Source organism: Bos javanicus, chromosome 9 (assembly GCF_032452875.1).
Source record: "Bos javanicus breed banteng chromosome 9, ARS-OSU_banteng_1.0, whole genome shotgun sequence".
In the NCBI taxonomy this organism is placed as follows: domain Eukaryota; kingdom Metazoa; phylum Chordata; class Mammalia; order Artiodactyla; family Bovidae; genus Bos; species Bos javanicus.
In genome coordinates, this window is record NC_083876.1 from 96,197,747 (window position 1) to 96,217,747 (window position 20,001).

Consider the following 20,001-nt stretch of genomic DNA (forward strand, 5'->3'; position numbering starts at 1 on the left):
GACTGTATGTGTATGTGTTGGGTTGTCTTTGGATTCTCTTTTGAACCCATTAGAACAGGTTACTGGTTCTCACATTAAAGAGTTCAGTATTATCTTTGACACATGTTCATTTTACATCTGCATCTGAGTCACCATTATATTATCTTTTAAATATTATCCATCAGCAATATTTTTCATTGCATCATTTTGTTGTTGTTGCTCAGTTGCTAAGTTGTGTCCGACTCTGCAGCCCCATGAACTGCAGCATGTCAGGCTTCCCTGACCTCCACTATCTCCTGCAGTTTGCTCAAAGTCAGGTTCATTGAGTCGATGATGCCATCCAACCATCTCATCCTCTGTTGCACTCCTCTCCTCCTGCCCTCAATCTTTCCCAGCATCAGGGTATTTCCAATGAGTTGGCTCTGCTGCATTTTGTACTCCAAGGCCAAACTTGCCTGTTACTTCAGGTATCTCTTGACTTCCAACTTTTGCATTCTAATCCCCTATGATGAAAAGGACATCTTTTTTCTTTGGTGTTAGTTCTAGAAGGTCTTGTAGGTCTTCATAAAACTGTTCAACTACAGCTTCTTTGGCATTAGTGGTTGGAGTATAAACTTGGATAACTGTGATGTAGAATGGTCTGCATCATTTTCAGTTCAGTTTAGTCTCTGTTGTGTCCGACTTTTTGTGACCCTACGGACTGCAGCACTCCAGGCCTCCCAGTTCATCACCAACTACCGGAGTCTACTCAAACTCATGTCCATTGAGTTGCTGATGCCATCCAACCATCTCATCCTTTATCATCCCCTTCTCCTCCTGCTTTCAATCTTTCCCAGCATCAGAGTCTTTTCCAGTGAGTCCGTTCTTCACATCAGGTGGCCAAAGTATTGGAGTTTCGGCTTCAGCATTAGTCCTTCTGATGAATATTCAGGACTGATTTCCTTTAGGATTGACTGGTTGGATCTCCTTTCAGTCCAAGGGACTCTTAAAAGTCTTTTCCAACACCACAGTTCAAAAGCATCAATTTTTTGGTGCTCAACTGTCTTTACAGTCCAGCTCTCACATCCACACATAACTACTGGAAAAACCATAGCTTTGACTAGACAGACCTTTGTTGGCATAGTAATATCTCTGCTTTTTAATATGCCATCTAGATTGGTCATAACTTTTCTTCCAAGGAGTGAGCGTCTTTTAATTTCATGGCTGCAGTCACCATATACAGTGATTTTGGAGTCCCCCAAAATAAAGTCTCTCACTGTTTCCACTGTTTCCCCATCTATTTGCCATGAAGCGATGGGACCAGAAGCCATGATCTTAGTTTTCTGAATGTTGAGTGTTAAGCCAACTTTTTCATTCTCCTCTTTCACTTTCATCAAGAGGCTCTTTAGTTCCTTGATTTCTGCCATAAGGGTGGTGTCATCTGCATATCTGAGGTTATTGATACTTCTCCCCGCAATCTTGATTCCAGCTTGTGTTTCCTCCAGCCCAGCGTTTCTCATGATGTACTCTGCATATAAGTTAAATAAGCACGGTGACAATATACAGCCTTGATGTACTCCTTTCCCTGTTGGAACCAGTCTGTTTTTCCATGTGCAGTTTTAACTGTTGCTTCCTGACTTGCATACAGATTTCTCAAGAGGCAGGTCAGGTGGTCTGGTATTCTCATCTTTAAGAATTTTCCACCCACAGTTTGCTGTGATCCACACAGTCGCAGGCTTTGGCATAGTCAATAAAGCAGAAGTAAATGTTTTTCTGGAACTCTCTTGCTTTTTCAAGGATGCAATGGATGTTGACAATTTGATCTCTGGTTCCTCTGGGTTTTCTATATCCAGTTTGAACATCTGGACGTTCACGGTTCACGTACTGTTGAAGCCTGGCTTGGAGAATTTTGAGCATTACTTTACTAGCATGTGAGATGAGTGCAATTGTGTGGTAGTTTCAGCATTTTTTGGCATTGCCTTTTTTTGGGATTGGAGTGAAAACTGATCTTTTCCAGTCCTGTGGCCACTGCTGAGTTTTCCAAATTTGTTGGCATTTTGAGTGCAGCACTTTCACAGCATCATCTTTTAGAACTTGAAATAGCTCACCTGGAATTCCATCACATCCACTAGCTTTGTTCTTAGTGATGCTTCCTCAGGCCCACTTGACTTTGCATTCCAGGATGTCTGGCTCTAGGTGAGTGATCACACTATCATGATTATCTGTGTCATAAAGATCTTTTTTGTATAGTTCTGTGTATTCTTGCCACCTCTTCTAAATATCTTTTGCTTCTGTTAGGTCCATATCATTTCTGTCCTTTATTGTGCCCATCTTTGCATGAAATGTTCTCTTGGTATCTCTAATTTTCTTGAAGAGATCTCTAGTCTTTCCCATTCTATTGTTTTCCTCTATTTTTTTGCATTGATCACTGAGGAAGGCTTTCTTATCTCTCTTTGCTATTCTTTGGAACTCTGCATTCAAATGAGTATATCTTTCCTTTTCTCCTTTGCCTTTTGCTTCTCTTCTTTTCACAGCTATTTGTAAGGCCTCCTCAGACAACCATTTTGCCTTTTTGCATTTCTTTTTCTCGGGGATGGTCTTGATTCCTGCCTCCTGTACAATGTCATGAACCTCCGACCATAGTTCTTCAGGTACTCTATTAGATCAAATCCCTTGAATCTACTTGTCACTTCCACTGTATAATCCTAAGTGATTTTATTTAGGTCATACCTGAATGGTCTAGTGATTTTCTCTACTTTCTTCAATTCAGGAAAAAATTGTGTCATTTTAGGAAGCAGAAAATATTATTTTTTTCCAAATATTGGTGCCACAAATTTTAATCACTTGATCAAGATGGTTCCACTAGATCTTTCCATTGTAAAGATATATTTTTCTTTAGTAGAGAAACATTCTTTTAGACAAAGTGAATTTTCTAGCTTACAATTATTTTTCACCTGATGGTTTCAGTTTCCACTGAAGATCTTTGGCTGTAGCAATTATAACATTCAGTTCAGTTCAGTTCAGTCGCTCAGTTGTGTTTGACTCTTTGCGACCCTATGAATCGAAGCACGCCAGGCCTCCCTGTCCATCACCAACTCCCGGAGTTCACTCAGACTCAAGTCTATTGAGTCAGGGATGCCATCCAGCCATCTCATCCGCTGTCGTCCCCTTCTCCTACTGCCCCCAATCCCTCCCAGCATCAGAGTCTTTTCCAATGACTCAACTCTTCGCATGAGGTGGCCAAAGTACTGGAGTTTCAGCTTTAGCATCATTCCTTCCAAAGAAATCCTAGGGCTGATCTCCTTCAGAATGGACTGCTTGGATCTCCTTGCAGTCCAAAGGACTCTCAAGAGTCTTCTCCAACACCACAGTTCAAAAGCATCAATTCTTCGGCACTCAGCCTTCTTCACAGTCCAACTCTCACATCCATACGTGACCGCAGGAAAAACCATAGCCTTGACTAGATGGACCTTTGTTGGCAAAGTAATGTCTCTGCTTTTGAATATGCTATCTAGGTTGGTCATAACTTTCCTTCCAAGGAGTAAGCGTCTTTTAATTTCATGGCTGCAGTCACCATCTGCAGTGCTTCTGGAGCCCAGAAAAATAAAGTCTGACACTGTTTCCCCATCTATTTCCCATGAAGTGACAGGACTGGATGCCATGATCTTCGTTTTCTGAATGTTGAGCTTTAAGCCAACTTTTTCACTCTCCACTTTCACTTTCATCAAGAGGCTTTTTAGTTCCTCTTCACTTTCTGCCATAAGGGTGGTGTCATCTGCATATCTGAGGTTATTGATATTTCTCCCGGCAATCTTGATTCCAGCTTGTGCTTCTTCCAGTCCAGCGTTTCTCATGATGTACTCTGCATATAAGTTAAATAAGCAGGGTGACAATATACAGCCTTGACATACTGCTTTTCCTATTTGGAACCAGTCTGCTGTTCCATGTCCAGTTTTAACTGTTGCTTCCTGACCTGCATACAGATTTCTCAAGAGGCAGGTCAGGTGGTCTGGTATTCCCATCTCTTTCAGAATTTTCCACAGTTTATTGTGACCCACACAGTCAAAGGCTTTGGCATAGTCAATAAAGCAGAAATAGATGTTTTTCTGGAACTCTCTTGCTTTTTCCATGATCCAGTGGATGTTGGCAATTTGATCTCTGGTTCCTCTTCCTTTTCTAAAACCAGCTTGAACATCAGGAAGTTCACGTTTCACATATTGCTGAAGCCTGGCTTGGAGAATTTTGAGCATTACTTTACTAGCATGTGAGATGAGTGCAAATTTTGTTGTTGTGCAAAATATGAACCCTTTTAGGATGCCCTCAGCAGGACATCTGAGCACCCTCTTAGGACCACAACTTTCCTTTCTTGGGCCATATTCCTCTTTGGCAATATACCACCATGGCTAAGCTGCAGGCTCTGGGACTGTCTGCTAAGTCACTTCAGTCGTGTCCGACTCTGTGCGACCCCATAGACAGCTGCCCACCAGGCCCCACCGTCCCTGGGATTCTCCAGGCAAGAACACTGGAGTGGGTTGCCATTTCCTTCTCCAATGCATGAAAGTGAAAAGTGAAAGAGAAGTCGCTCAGTCGTGTCCGACTCTTAGCGACCCAATGGACTGCAGCCTACGAGGCTCCTCAGTCCATGGGATTTTCCAGGCAAGAGTACTGGAGTGGGGTGCCATTGCCTTCTCCACTGGGACTGTCTAGCCTGTGCTTAAACTCTGGCTTCTCCACTTGGTAGCCATATGCCCTGCCAGCCTTTTAATCTGTCTGTGCCTCAGTTTCCTTATCTATAAAATGGGTGCTATGAAGATAGCCTTCTTCAGCGATCAATGCAAAGAAATAGAGGAAAACAACAGAACGGGAAAGACTAGAGATCTCTTCAAGAAAATCAGAGATACCAAAGGAACATTTCATGCAAAGATGGGCTTGATAAAGGACAGAAATGGTATGGACCTAACAGAAGCAGAAGATATTAAGAAGAGTGGCAAGAATACACAGAAGAACTGTACAAAAAAGATCTTCACGACCCAGATAATCACGATGGTGTGATCACTGACCTAGAGCCAGACATCCTGGAATGTGAAGTCAAGTGGGCCTTAGAAAGCATCACTATGAACAAAGCTAGTGGAGGTGATAGAATTCCAGTTGAGCTATTCCAAATACTGAAAGATGATGCTGTGAAAGTGCTGCACTCAATATGCCAGCAAATTTGGAAAACTCAGCAGTGGCCACAGGACTGGAAAAGGTCAGTTTTCATTCCAATCCCAAAGAAAGGCAATGCCAAAGAATGCTCAAACTACCACACAATTGCACTCATCTCACACGCCAGTAAAGTAATGCTCAAAATACTCCAAGCCAGGCTTCAGCAATATGTGAAACGTGAACTTCCTGATGTTCAAGCTGGTTTTAGAAAAGGCAGAGGAACCAGAGATCAAATTGCCAACATCCACTGGATCATGGAAAAAGCAAGAGAGTTCCAGAAAAACATCTATTTCTGCTTTATTGACTATGCCAAAGCCTTTGACTGTGTGGGTCACAATAAACTGTGGAAATTTCTGAAAGAGATGGGAATACCAGACCACCTGACCTGCCTCTTGAGAAATCTGTATGCAGGTCAGGAAGCAACAGTTAAAACTGGACATGGAACAGCAGACTGGTTCCAAATAGGAAAAGCAGTATGTCAAGGCTGTATATTGTCACCCTGCTTATTTAACTTATATGCAGAGTACATCATGAGAAACGCTGGACTGGAAGAAGCACAAGCTGGAATCAAGATTGCCGGGAGAAATATCAATAACCTCAGATATGCAGATGACACCACCCTTATGGCAGAAAGTGAAGAGGAACTAAAAAGCCTCTTGATGAAAGTGAAAGTGGAGAGTGAAAAAGTTGGCTTAAAGCTCAACATTCAGAAAACGAAGATCATGGCATCCAGTCCTGTCACTTCATGGGAAATAGATGGGGAAACAGTGTCAGACTTTATTTTTCTGGGCTCCAGAAGCACTGCAGATGGTGACTGCAGCCATGAAATTAAAAGACGCTTACTCCTTGGAAGGAAAGTTATGACCAACCTAGATAGCATATTCAAAAGCAGAGACATTACTTTGCCAACAAAGGTCCATCTAGTCAAGGCTATGGTTTTTCCTGCGGTCACGTATGGATGTGAGAGTTGGACTGTGAAGAAGGCTGAGTGCCGAAGAATTGATGCTTTTGAACTGTGGTGTTGGAGAAGACTCTTGAGAGTCCTTTGGACTGCAAGGAGATCCAAGCAGTCCATTCTGAAGGAGATCAGCCCTAGGATTTCTTTGGAAGGAATGATGCTAAAGCTGAAACTCCAGTACTTTGGCCACCTCATGCGAAGAGTTGAGTCATTGGAAAAGACTCTGATGCTGGGAGGGATTGGGGGCAGTAGGAGAAGGGGGCGACAGAGGATGAGATGGCTGGATGGCATCCCTGACTCGATAGACTTGAGTCTGAGTGAACTCCGGGAGCTGGTGATGGACAGGGAGGCCTGGCGTGCTGGGATTCATGGGGTTGAAAAGAGTCGGACACGACTGAGCGACTGATCTGATGAAAATATCTGTCTTACAGGATTGTGTTAAGATTAAATGAGCTAAATCAAAACATCAGAAGTATACTTGGCACATAATTAACTTGCTCAATAAACGTTAGCTATTACTGTATGTGTTTGAATTTCTCCTTTGCTGCATCAAAGTGGCTTTGCCTAAGTTACTTAACATCTCTGTGCCTCTGTTCCTCATTTAGAATATGGTTCCTGGATTCATGCATGGCAATTGCTAGTACAGTTTCTTATATGGAGTAAGCATTAAAAAACAGTTAACTGGGGACTTCCCTGGTGGTCGTGTCTAAGCCTTCATACATCCAATGCAGGGTACCTGGGTCCCACCCCGGATAAGGTAACTAGCTCCTCCATGAGGCAACGAAGACGTGGTCCAGCAAAAGTAATAAATATTAAAAAAAAAAAAAAATTGAACCGTTACCATCGTGGTTATTCTATAATCAGATTATTCTGTATCAGGTAAACTTCTTAAGCTCATGTCTTTTCAGATTCACCTTCTTATTCTCACTGTGCCTAGCTCAGCCATTCACACAGTTATGGGCTTAACAAAATACATGATTAGAGCGATTAAAAAGCTTTGCTGGGCGGCACTCGCTCGACAGTCACCCTTTTACCTCCTTTATGTTTCAAGTTCCTATATCTGGGCTGCCTTCCTTATTGGAGGAAGCCCACGCTTGGGAAATCACATTGCCACAGGTTTGTGAGAGGCTCTGGTGGGTGTGTAACGGTGGGAACACCGCGGTGCAGGGCTCAGCGATCGAACCCCCGGAGGGCAAGAAAAGTGGGTTCCCATTCATTAAGGGATCGAATGTATGGTAACAGGGCTGCGCGGCGGCCTTTACAGCACTTAGGTTCTAAACCTCATTTTCCCCCTCCCGGTCCGTCGAGGGTGGGAACATGGGAGTCCAGGTTGGGCAGCACCTCCATCTCCCGAGATCGCCCCCGGGGGAGCCACGGAGGCGGGGGGTCCCGGGGGGTAGCGGGGGGCACCGCAGGCCTGGGGGGGTTCCCGCACCTGCGCGCGCGCGCGCGACGTGCCGCTTCCGGCCGCGCGCGGGGCCGCGCTCACGTGACCGGGCCTGGGCGGAGCCGGGCGGGCGGGGATCACCTGAACAAGCTTGTCACGTGAGCGGGGCGGGGCGGGGGCGGGGCCGGGGCGGTCACGTGACAGGCCCCGGGGCCGCCGCCGAGCCCAGAAGAGCCGCGCGCCCCTCGAGCTCCCCCGGCTCGTCCGTGGCTCCTCGCGCTCCTGTCCGTCTCCGCCTGCCGCCCTGGCTGCACACCCGTGTCCCGGACGCCGCCCCCGGCCGCCGCGCGCCGCTCGCCCGGCTCCGGACGCGCAGCCCGGGCCCGGCGCGATGGAGGCGGCCGCCGGCCGGAGCTCGCACCTGGGGCCCGCGCCCGCCGGGCGCCCGCCGCGGTGCCCGCTCCTGCTGCAGCTGCAGCTGCTGCTGCTGCTGCTGCTGCTGCCGCCGGGCTGGGTTCCCGGGGCCGCGGGCACCCAGGGCGCCGAGTTCCCAGAGCTGTGCAGGTGGGTGGCTCGCCGGGGCACGGGCTTCGGTCGCGGTGCCCCAGCGCGCAGCGGGCGGGATGGGGGTGCAGGGGGCGCCCCCGGGGGAGGGCCCGGGGTCCCCGAGTCTTCTCCTTGTGTCTGCCCGTCCCCGATGGAAAGTTGCCACCGTGCCGGCGAAGGATAAGAGACCCGGGGGTGATCGGTGCCCACGGGCAGGGGGTGGGGGGCGCATGGCCCGCGCTGGCCCGGGGTCCGCCGTCCGGCCACTTGTGGCTGTCACCAAGTCCAGGGCGGGTTTGCGTGCGTGCGAGCGGCCGGGTGACACCCTGTGGGCGCCCTCACGCCCAGCGGTGCGCCTGCGAAAAAGTTGGGAGGACGCAGGAATCCCCGGCTTCGCTTTGTTCCCACTCCACGTTTCCCCCAAAGTTCTACCAGCGGGGCTTCAGATGCGCCCCTTAAGGTGGACAGACTCATCCGTAGGAACGGCCGTGGAGTTGGCCAGGCCGGGGGGGGGGGGGGGGGTTGGTTTCATTTGCTGATTGATTTCCTCCATGTGGGTTTTCCATTTTTAAAGTAGCTTTTTCTGCAGAAGTTGACTTTTTTTTTTTAATCGGGAGAATGGAGGGTGGTCATCCAGTATTGGCTTTCGAGACTTCACCCTTCACTTCTGCGAGCTGAACTTCCTGTCTCGCTGTTCACATGATGTCATTGTCTCCGGGTGGATTATTCTAGTGGAGTCTTTTGCTTTGGGAACCATGATTGTATAATCGTTGGTCCCAGTGAGGACTGTTAAGTGTTCTGCCATGGCCAGGAGTCCCGGGGTTGGAGAACTGCCGATTCCATGTATTTTTCTAACCAACCTTCTCTGGACTGTTTAGGATGATGGAAAATGCAGCTTTTAATTAATTTTTTAAAGCTTGGTGAAAAAGGGGTGAAAAGTTCTGGAAGAGTCGTGGACAAACAAGTCAGCAGTTATCCCTGGCACTAGCAAGTCACCTCTCAGAATGAAGCCAAGTTTAGCCCACTTGGACCTGAATTTTGAGCTTACGGTGAGGTGTATGGGGTCTTCTTTGCATTAGAGATGGTCTTATTACCCCTGAATTGAGAACTTTCAGAAATTATTACCCTGAGGAGAGTGAGGCTGAACGCACAGTGAAGCGGAAAGGCCCATATTCTTTGTCCTTTTTTGGAAAGGTATTGGGGGCCCGAGGGAGAGTTAACTGCACATTAGTTTGTAGGCCAGTTAACTGCCCTAAGATACATAGTTACTCATAGAAGCCCCCTGTTACAGTGAAAAGCTAGTCGCTGACCCAAGGTCAGGCTGTGACTGATCTTTAAAGGAGGACGTTTTTGGGGTAGTGGCTGCTGTAACCATATGCATCCATGAGAAATTAGCTCAGCTTGGCCTAGTGGTGTTGGTCTTGGTTGCTGGCAGATTGGAATTGATTTCTTAATAAAGTTGGCCTCAAGGGCAGACCCCTACTCTGGAGCTGCTGCAGGAGACTCTTGCTTTTACTTTAGGGTAGTCATCCCACGCCTGGACCGTGGTTCACAAACTCATCTCCAGATGGAACTTGGCCTCTTGGTCCAGTAGGAAATGGCCGTTGTATCTTGAAACGCCTCTCCTCACGGTCACACGTGGGCCTGACTTAGCAAGTGCTTGACAGTGTCCTGAGGGGACTTGCATTTTTTTAGCATGTGCCTTCTGTGGTCTTCAGACAGGTCCTTTTTGCCAGGCTTCTGAGGACTGCAGCCCCAGCTGGGTTGCAGCTGGGTGGGCTTCAGCACGTTTCTTTCCCGTTACTGCTCTGTGGTTTCACATTCAGACTTCTCTAGAGCCGCGTTTAACAGTCTCTACTTCAGACCCACTCCCTGAAATTTGAAATTTGTTTTGTTTGTTCCCGTTTCAAATGCATACCTTGGCTTAAATACTGAAAACATTTTTACCCCCCTCTAGGGAAGGGGTTTAAAAAAAAAAATCTGTTTTCTTGAATGAAGTCAGACTGCCTAAAAGTTCCTTCACTGTAGCGCATATTTAAATGGGAATGTGGGCTGATCATGTCTTTAAGTCCACTTTGAAAAATTCTACCGAGTGGCCCTGAAGCAGGCTGTTTTCTGTGGCCTTTTCTTCCAGCCCTGGGCGTCTGTCCGTAAATAGCTGCCCAGGCCTCACCGTGAGTGTGAAGAGCAGACTTCTGCTCTTGGTGTTTGCGCTGCTTGTCGGTGGCAGCGGTCCCCACGGACACAGGGGCACATTCCAAACGTCCGCAAATTGGTTGCTGGTAACGAGGAACACGTTTTTCCGTGGAAGACTCTCCCGGTTCCTGGTGGTTTGCTGCTTGGTGCAGTCCGCAGCCGCCTTCTCGCAGGTTTGGGGGTGCCTGGACACCTTCTGGTGGCCGCGAGAACCCTGGCAGGCAGGTCTCACGGTCCCTGGAAAGGGGGGTTGATTCTGGGGCAGCGGCCTCTCCTCCCAAGTCTAGCTTTTAGATCCCGGGAGGGTACCTTTCACCTATGGCCCCTTAAGACCAACAGGAGGGAAGTTGGGACCCGTTTCAGGGAGGCCTGCAGGGCACCCATGTGGCCCAGACCCATCTTGGGGTGAGCGTGGTGGGCAGGGGTCGTCCCCAAGTGGCTCGTTAGCAGAAGGGATGAAGGCAGCAGAGGAGGGACTGTGCTTGCAGCAGCTTTAGCGTCTTTAGCTGGGTGCTGCAGAGCAGGGATGACGACGGCCAGTCACCCAGAGTGTATCTGCTCTCCCGGCACTTTGAGCGCGTGTCCTTTGGACAGCCTCAGTCGTGCGATTTTGAAGCTTCGTGAGGATGGATGCACCCGGCGAGTCCTGCGCTGTGGAAGAAGTCGGAGGTTTTAATCCCTCGGCTGTTTCTTGGGAGGTGGTGTGTGGTGGAAAGAAAGCATTGGAATCCAGAGGCCACCTTGGCCGCGGTGGGTCTGGCAGGCACGGCGGGGCTGGGGCGTGGAGTGCTGAGCTGTGTGGGATGTGCAGAGGTTGGGGGGCAGGGTCTGCGGGGACAGGAGGTCAGGGGGCAGAGGCCAGAGGCCGTGCGAAGTCATCCGAAGAGACCAGAAGGCCCTCCGCTTGTCCACAGCTTCACCCTCTTTTGTACGAGATACACTTTGTAAAAGGCCGTTCTACACGTGCGTGGTAATGGGTGACTTTCTACCCTTTATTTTGGTGTTAACGACATTCTTAATGAGTGAAGGCTTAACAGTTTATACGAGTTATAAAATAATGCTTTGGGCTGTCTTGATTTAAGTAGTTAAGTACCTTAAAGTGTATTTAGAACAAGCTTTCCCCCAATTGTTTCTGTATAAAAGCTGCAACTTTTTTTTTTTTTTTTTTTTTTATTGAGGACAAGAGAGTAATGAAGCCAGCTGGGAGTTGAGGTTGGTTTAGTTGATGTCTCTAAGGAGACATTTTTTTCCCTGCGATTTTTCCGAAGGAACAGTGCTTATATGCCTAATTTGGGCCACATGTGGAACCTGGATCACATCCACTTGTGTGTATATGTTTCTTGCAACAATAAGTGTGTGTGTAGCCCAAGATTATTAACTGTGGGTAGACACATGCTTTAATTCTTTAAATTCTTTAATTCTTGTCAGGACCATCATCCTGACAAGATCCCAGGGAATGAACTCCTGATTGGGCTTCGTATCTTTTATCAGTGTTTCACAGAGGGAGTTTTAAAAGATGGGGTTGAGTGAAATCATTTAGGTGTCTCATCTTTATTTCGATCTTGGCATGTATAACTGTGCTGTGCTGGGAAGAGAGAATTCACAACAGTCGCAGAATGGGGACTGGTGGAAGAAAGTAACTCGTTACTTTGCAGATACTGTTCTTTTTCTCCTTTTTTTTTCCGCCTTTTTTTATTATCCCAGCCAGGAGCCGTTTTGGCAGTGACCCCACTGGTCATGGAGGTGGAGGTAGCTGAGATCGGATATACCTGTGAGTCCTTTGTATTTTCCGCATAGTTGACTCATGACCAGTGAGGGACAGAGGCCTGAATTCTTGTTAATGGTGTCTCCTCACCTTTAATCCTGGCAAGGTGACAAAGGACTCATTTATTCTCCAAGTGATCCATCGACATTTCTTAAGTAGGGGGGAAAACTGGGAGGGGTTAGAGCTGGAGACACCACCCTCTGGACAGCACTGGATCCAGAGAACTGGTGGCCACCACTGCTCCCCTTTTGCTAATTTTACTTTATTAAACTTTTGAATTTCTTTTGTTAATTTTAAGTAATGTGTAATCTAAGTTTTGATTTTTTTTTTTTTTTGACCCAAGACTAATCTAGATGTTACTAGTTTTTTGGGCTGTTACAAACAAAGCTGTTGTAAATATTCATGTACAAGATTTTGTGTGGACATATACTCTATTTTTGGATAGACACCTAGGAGTGAGATTGTTCAGTGGCTGGGGAGTGAGGGTTGATTTTATGGGAGCTGCAAACTGACTTCTGAAGGGGTTGTCCACGTTGCATCTCCATCATCGGTGTGAGAGTTCCGGTGTTTCTTCGTCCTTGTCAGCACTTGATCTTGTCAGTCTTTTTAATTTTAGCCATCCTAGTGGGGTTGTAGTGGTATCTCAGTATGGTTTTAATTTTCACATCCCTGCTGACTCATGACATTGAACATCTTTTCTTGTATTATTTGGATGCCTCATGAGGTTGAACATCTTTCATGTGCTTATTAACCACTTGAGTATCTTTTGTTGTGATTCTCAAAAAAATCTCTTGCCCCTCATCCCTGAACACACTTTTTGGGGGTCATCTTTTTGTGTTTCAAGAGTTCTTTATGTTTTTGGAGTCAGGTCCTTCCTCAGGTCTGTACCGGGTGTATTTTCCCCGCAGTCTTTGGATTGCTTTTTTTTTTTTTTTCATTAATATGTCCTTTGAAAAATAGGTATTTCTTAATTTTGATGAACTTCAGTTTACCTTTTTTTTTTTCTTTTTAAATCAGGCTTTTTGTAGCCTATGAAATCTTTGTACTGAGGTTTCTTAGCCTTAGCACATTTGACATTTGGCCTGAATAAATATTTGTTGTGGGGTCTGTCCTTTGCATTGTGGGATGTTAAGAGCACCCCGTTTTCCCAGGTGGCTCAGTGGTAAAGAATCTGTCCGCCAATGCAGGAGATGTGGGTTCAATCCCTGGGTTAGGAAGATCCCCTGGAGAAGGAAATGGCAACCCACTCAGTATTCTTTCCTGGAAAATTCCATGGACAGTGGAACCTGGTGGGCTACAGTCTGTGGGGCAACAAGGAGTCCGACATGACTGAGCACCCACACACGCATTTCCTGATGTTTTATGTAGGAAGCTTGCGACTGAGTTTTTAAGTGAGTTCAGGCTGCAGCTTTCTTTGCTGTATTATTCTTGGATGAGTTCAGTATCAAGAATGTTTTGCTTTGTGGGAAGAGCCAGTTAGTTTTTAGTATATTGTATGATATGGAATAGTTTTTGCATAGGATGGACAATTTCTGTTCCTTAAATTTTAGTAGAACTCAGTGGTAAAACTGTCTGGGCCTGTGCCTCTGTGGAGGTAGAACGTGGTGGAGGAGGAGTTTTGGTTACTGCTTCAGTTTTGTCTGTTTACTCAGATTCTATACTTTTTCTTGAGCAAGTTTTGATAATCTGTATTTTTCTAGGAAATTGTCATTTTAATTATGAATTCACATATAAATACGTAGCATTTACTCTTATGCTTTTGGAAATACCTTTTGAATCTGTAGGTAAATGTAAAAAATTCCTGATGTTAATTTATATATTTTTCCTGCTAATTAGGTTTACTAAAGATTTTTCTAGTCTTTTTAGTCTTTTCAAAACAACTAGTATTTATTTTACCATCTTTGTCACCATTAATTTTTTATTTTATTTATGTTCTCTGTTGTTAACTTTAAAAAATTTCTTTAAAAATTTTTTCTAATTTTTCTTAAAAATTTTTTTTTCTTAAATTTCTTTTAGTGCAGTAGAGTTGATTTACAATATTATGTTAATTTCTGCTGCACAAAAGGTGATTCAGTTATTCCTGCATGTTCTTTTTCATCTTCTTTTCCGTTTGGTTTATCACAGGATATTAACTATAATAGTTTCCTGTGCTGTACACTAGGATTTTGTTATTTATCCTCTTTTTTTCCCTAATTTAAATTGAAAGCTTAGATCTTTTAAATCAGCTTGAGTGACTAAACTATGAATTTAAAGCTGTGGGTTTCTTTGTCTGAGTACTATGCTACTTATGGGTTTTGATACATAGATTTTTCATCCTTCAGTTCTAAATATTTTCTTCTTGTACCCCAAAATGCTATTTGAACTTCTTGGATCCACCAGTTTTTAAAAATTTTTCATTCTCTAGGTAAATAGAGTTGTCCCCTCATGTGGGCAGTAAAAATGTGAAATTGTGGCCTAGAACCTCCTTGAGTTGCGTGTTCTGTGTGTTTGGGAAAAAAAGATTCTTTCTTTGGGTCAAAGTTTCCTTATTGTGCTGTTTAGCCTCGCTTTATCATAGCGTACTCGGTCCTGCTGGGTTTGTTCTTTATACTTTGTATCTGACCTCCATTGTGGGCAGGGCTCCAGAAGAATGGCTCTGTCCTCTTTCCCAGCCTAGCAGTTCTCCTGTTGTTTGTAAGCTCTTCAACTTTTTTCTGTTTCTTAGAAACATTCCAGCAGGGTCTAGAGTTGATGTATACTCACAGCTGCCTCTTCATGGTTGCCACGACTTCGCTCATCCCTTGGAAGACGTAAAGCGCTCCTCGGATTGCTCTATGAATTGCTCTTTCCTTGGGCCCAGTGTCTTTGTTGGCATCTGTCATCCCATTTTCATGGTGTGGGTGCCCTTGCGACGGCTGGTGCCTCTTGATTGTGCTCTTTGCATCGAGCCTCCGCTGGGACGCTTGTGGCCTCTTTTTGCGCAGCTGTGCAGGATGGAGCTGGGAGCAGTTGTTGAAGCTTGGCTGCAAGTTGCTGGGGGGAGGCGGGGGGATGGGCAGGGCGTTCCTCTGGCTGGTGTGTCCCTGTGGCTGGTCTTAGGTGCTTTTCCGTCCTCCTAAACATCACTCCCAGCCCTGTTCCTGCTCGGAGACAGCTGCTGGGCCCTCGTTGACGGCCGCTGGCAGAGGACAGTGTGTTCTGCCTGTAGCTGGAGTCCGCAGAGCTGGATTTCTGAGTTGGCGGTGGCCAGTCACCTCTTTCCTCTGCATCTCAGTTTCTTCCTCAGGAGGGCTGGGAGTGGAGTTTTGGAAGTCACTGTCCTGCTTTCGAATGTGGACTCTTTCTCCTCTTTACTAGTTGGAAAGCCTCACGGGCCAGTTAACTGACCTGCTGAGATTTTGATTTTCTTCTGTGTCAAATCAGGGTGCAAATCACGTTTTTAGGGTGGTGTGAGAACCAGAGTGTGTCTACGTGCCTAGCTACCCTTTGTGGTCATAAATGGTGGTGGTGGCGGTGATTGCTTTTTTCTGCAAGTTAGGGCTCTGTGCGCCAGGTCAGTGATATTTTTAGCTGGTTCCTCTGCACCTCCCTGGTTCTCTTAGTGTCCAGGGGCTTTTTGCCTCAACACGAGGGCGTTTCTTCTTCATCCATCCTATACATTGGCACTCCATGGGAAAGTTCTTTTGAGAAAGAAGTGTTTCCATCATTTAAAGTTTTAAAACCACGGGGCTGTGTGATTCTCAGGGTCTAGTTTGCATCCAGGCTTCTGCGGTTCTGAGGCTCCATTCTTCAGGATTCCTCCAGCTCCCAAGTAGCAGAAAGCCCAGCTCGAGTTTGCTTACACAAGGAGGAGCTTGCTGATAGGAGGTGTGGGGTTGGGGCGGGTGCCAGGTGCCATATGTCGGGTGGCCCCGGGCCCTTTCCTGCCTTTTTTTTGGCATTGTCCTCCTTCCTGTGGTGGCCACATTAGTCCACCACCCCGGGGAAGCGGGGGAGTGCAGAGCCTCCAGATTTTGTTTTTTGGTAGAAGGTCCTGAAGCCCCCGAGGACTTCTGCACGGGCGTCAGTGCTCTGGAGGGGCCCAGTCCCGTCTCCCTGGAGGCGGGTGGGTCTTGGATTCCAGGGCGTCTGCTGTAGGTGGGGACTGGGCGCAAGAATGCAGGCCAGTGGGAAGCGTTGTGAGAGCCCTTCGCCAGCTTCACGGTGCCGCATGACTTAAGAACCAGCTGCCACAGGCGGGGTTCTGAGGTGCCTGGAGTGGTGCGTCACACCTATTTCTGTCCTCGTGGTAACCAGCGCGGGGGGCCGGCCTGTGTGCATCCTCCATGGCTGGGGTGGGTGGAGGGGAAGATCCCAGCCCCTCTGAGTTTTGCAAGCATGAAGCTTGCCCTTCAGATGGGCCAGAGACCTTGGGTGGGATTTTTATGTTGTTGCTTTAAGATCCTTCCATGAATCTCTGGAGGGTGGCTTCCCCCCCGCAGGGCCAGGGGGTGGGTACAGTTTTGCACGTGTCACTCTTCACTTTGGGGCTCAGAGATGTAAGAAATCTGAGGTCGTGAAAGTTACCAATTCGAGTTTTGTTTTGGGGTAGAGGGAGTAGGGAAAGATGAAGGAACGTGGAGACAATGAAGCCTGGCCTTTGCCGGCGGGCAGCCAGGGAGGTCTTTTAAATCAGAGCCTGCGTGCTTAAGGGGATGGGAGCCCACTCCAGCATTCCTGCGTACAGAATCCCATGGACAGAGGAGCCTGGCGGGCCACAATCCGTGGGGTCATGTGCAATTCTTCCCACGTACGTGTGTGCGGGAATAAACACGTGGTGTGCACGTGAAGAGCTCTTCCAGGAGCTGACTGGCCACTGGATGTTGACTTGTAACGTTAGTTTGTCGCCATCTGGGTGACTCACTCTAGTCAAAAGCCAGTTAGACATCTTTAAAACACTTGTTTGGTACTGAAAGCCTCTCCCCAGCACCCCAGCCTGCAAACAGAAACCCCAAACCACGAACATGGATGTGCTGAAGGGTGGCTTCTTAGAAATGACAAGGATGTGTCCCCGCTGAGTCACCCCTCCGTGTCCTCCGAGGCCCCTCCGCCTGCCATCTGCCGGAGGAGTGTCACCACAAACAAAGCGAGAAACCCATGTGGCTCACTCTCCGCACTTCTGAGTGTCCATCCTTCGGTGGAGGTGGGTGAGTTAGCTGCTTGGGTGAGTGAGCGAGCCTAGGGAGAGGTGTATGGGGCGGGGCTGTTGGAGGGTGCTGGGTCCGCAGGCCTGTCTGTGGGGGGGACTTTTGCTTTTTTTAAGGAAGCGAGGGGGGTCACCTGCACATCTGACCCAGGGAAGGGTGTGTTAGGCAGAGGGATCACATTATCAAGTGTTCCAGCCAGGATGCTGGCTGACGTGGCTGGGAAGTGGCAGAGGGGCCGTCGTGTAGCAAGAGCAAGAAAGAGGGTGGGAGACGGGAATTTTTGGAGAGGGTTGGCTGGGGCCACGTCCCATAGGCCATCAAGAGTGACTCTAGAAGAGAGTGTGTAGGTGTGTTTAACTGAATCCCTTTGCCATGCAGCAGAAATGGGCACAGTGTTGTAAGTCAACTCCATTTCAATAAAAAATATTAAAAAAAAAAAGAAGAATGACTCTGAATTTTATTCTGAGGGAGGCGGAATCCTGGGAGGATTTTGAGCCCAGGAGTGACCTCGGGTGGGGACGGCCTGAGGGGAATTTTTGCCGGACCAGGTAAGCGGTTATAACAGATTGGACCAGGGTCGTGGTGCAGAGTGGTCCGATTCTGGGGACTTTGAAGGTGGAGCTGGTGGACTCTGCCTAGGACTGGATGTGGGATGGGGTGGGGTGGGGGGAGAGGGACTGAGCTGAAAGGATGGAGCTGCCGTTCTCAGAGGGGGTGGGGGGTGGGGAAGTAGGGGCCGCCTGGAGAGCGTGGGTGGAAGTTGTGACAGTGTGGGGGTCATTCCGAGGAAGTGCCCTGCGGGGGTGGGGAGCCGGTGGGGCCGCAGTCCTTTTAGGTGGCATGAAGGTGACGCTGACGTGGCCCTGCGCTTCCTGTTGCCAGCAGCGGGTGGTAGGGTTTCTGAGTCGTGTGACCCCAGCATCTTCAAAGCAGAGACTGTTCTCCTGCGGCAGCCTCCCTTTGTGAAGAACTCACCCTGGGTAGTGGCCCCATCACCATCCGAACTAACCGGCTGAGCTGACTGCCCGGAAAGTAGGAAGATGAGGGCTTCCCTGGTGGCTCTGTGGTAAAGAATCCACCTCCCAAGGCAGGAGACATGGGTTCGAGCCCCGATCCAGGATGATCCCACGTGCCGAGGAGGAGCTAAGCCCAAGCCCCCATCACTACTGAGTCTGTGGTCTGGAGCCTGGGAGCTGCAACTCCTGAAGCGTGAGCACCCTAAAACCTGTGCTCTGCAAGCAGAGAACTTTTGCAGGGCAGCAAAGAGGAAACCCTGCTTGCCTGAACTAGAGAAAAGTCTGCACAGCAATGAACCTGGCATAGCCTCCCCCGTGCCAAAAAAAAAGTTAGGAAGGCAGACTTTCTCTTGTCCTAGTGGCTTTGGAAGCAGGGGCAGGGTACTGGGTCCGTGAGGGTTTGGGGGACGTTGGTGATGGCCTCTGAGGGGACTGAGCCTTAAAGTTTGATCTCTATGCCATGGGCCGAGTTGATGTTAAAGGCAGTTGAATTCCGACATCCATGTGATGATTAAGGAGGAGGTTCAGCCTGTAATTCAAGCCTTCGTTTTGCATTTGAGGAACAAAGTAAGAAAGCACCCAGATTGTAAAAGGGGCCTCACGGAGCAGGGTTGAAACCCTGGCCTGCGTCCTGGGGCCGTAGAGTCGCTGGGAGCAAAAATGCAGCAAGTGCAGCAGCAGGCTCACCGGCCGGCCCTTGGAGGCGGATCTCGGGTGCGGAGGGCCGTGGCCGCCGGGTTCCTGGAAGCCCCTTGAGGAAGAGCGTGTCTGTCCTTTTCCCCAAGTTTCCGATCCATCAGGCCTTTGTTCTGGTGCAGCTGGTGGTTGCATGGTGCGGGCTTGGGTGGGCCCGAGTGCCTGTCCTGTTCTGAGAGATCCCAGGAGGCAGCTGGCGTGCGTGTGTCTGGGTGTGTGTTCTGAGCCCCCCCCCCCCACTCTCTGTCTTGAGCTTCATCAGCTCCGTGGAGCTGGCCCCCAAACCAGGCTCCCACCTCAATCCTGGCAGTGTCGTTAGGTGACAGTTCTTTCGAAAGGACTTAACCAGGCCAACTCAGTTTTTAACCTGTCTTTGAGTCCTGCTGGTGATCCAGATGAGGGCTTAGGTGACAGTCCCTCAACAGCTCCACGTTTCCAGTCTCGTTTTCCTGGTGGTGGCTGTCGGGTGGATGACTCTTGGCGACTGGAAGGTGAGGCTCTGAGTGCTTAAGTGTGTCCCGAAAGGCTGGGTCGGGGGGTGGGATTCAGGCCCACGGGTGTGGGCGCCTTACCCATCCCCTTGGCACCTCGTGGCTTGCCTTGGCTTCTCGGGACCTCTCCCAGACACTCAGGGTGCTGGCGTTAGAGCCGTGCCTGCCGACCCCCTGGCGCCTCCACTTTCATGCCGACCGGAGTCTCTCCTCCAGCGTGATCGCTCTCCAGACCACTGGCTTCCTGCTCCCAGACCCTGTGTCACTACAGGGAAAACCAGAAATTAATGTCTGGCATTTCCTTGCCTTTTTTTTTTTTTTTTTGCTGGCCTCATATCTTTATCCACAGCTTTGTGGGTTTGTTAGAATAGGAAGTGAAGTACTTCCTATATAAGTTTTGGCCACGATGCTCTATCAAACTCTTGTGTTCCCCTGCGCCTGCAGATCAGGGTGCTTATTCCTTGTGCCAAATCAGATTCTTCTCTCGTCGTGTCGGAAGCAGAGGGTTATTGACAACAGGGGTTACATTATGCTCTTGACATTTCTGCTGCAAATGTGCGTTTGGAAACCCTGCCTTCCTTTCCCCCTGCCACCCCTCCCCTCTCCCCACCATCCTCC

The 20,001-nt window shown here is 48.4% G+C and overlaps 1 protein-coding gene across 1 annotated transcript in view; it reads left to right on the forward strand.

Moving 5' to 3' along the window:
- The first annotated feature begins 7,695 nt into the window (after positions 1–7,695).
- IGF2R (insulin like growth factor 2 receptor) overlaps positions 7,696–20,001 on the forward strand; it is a 103,312-nt gene continuing 91,006 nt past the window's right edge. Inside the window, exon 1 of the mRNA XM_061428479.1 lies at positions 7,696–8,072. Coding sequence (XP_061284463.1) covers positions 7,900–8,072 — 173 coding nt within the window. The 5' untranslated portion in view covers positions 7,696–7,899. The remainder of the gene's footprint in view (positions 8,073–20,001) is intronic.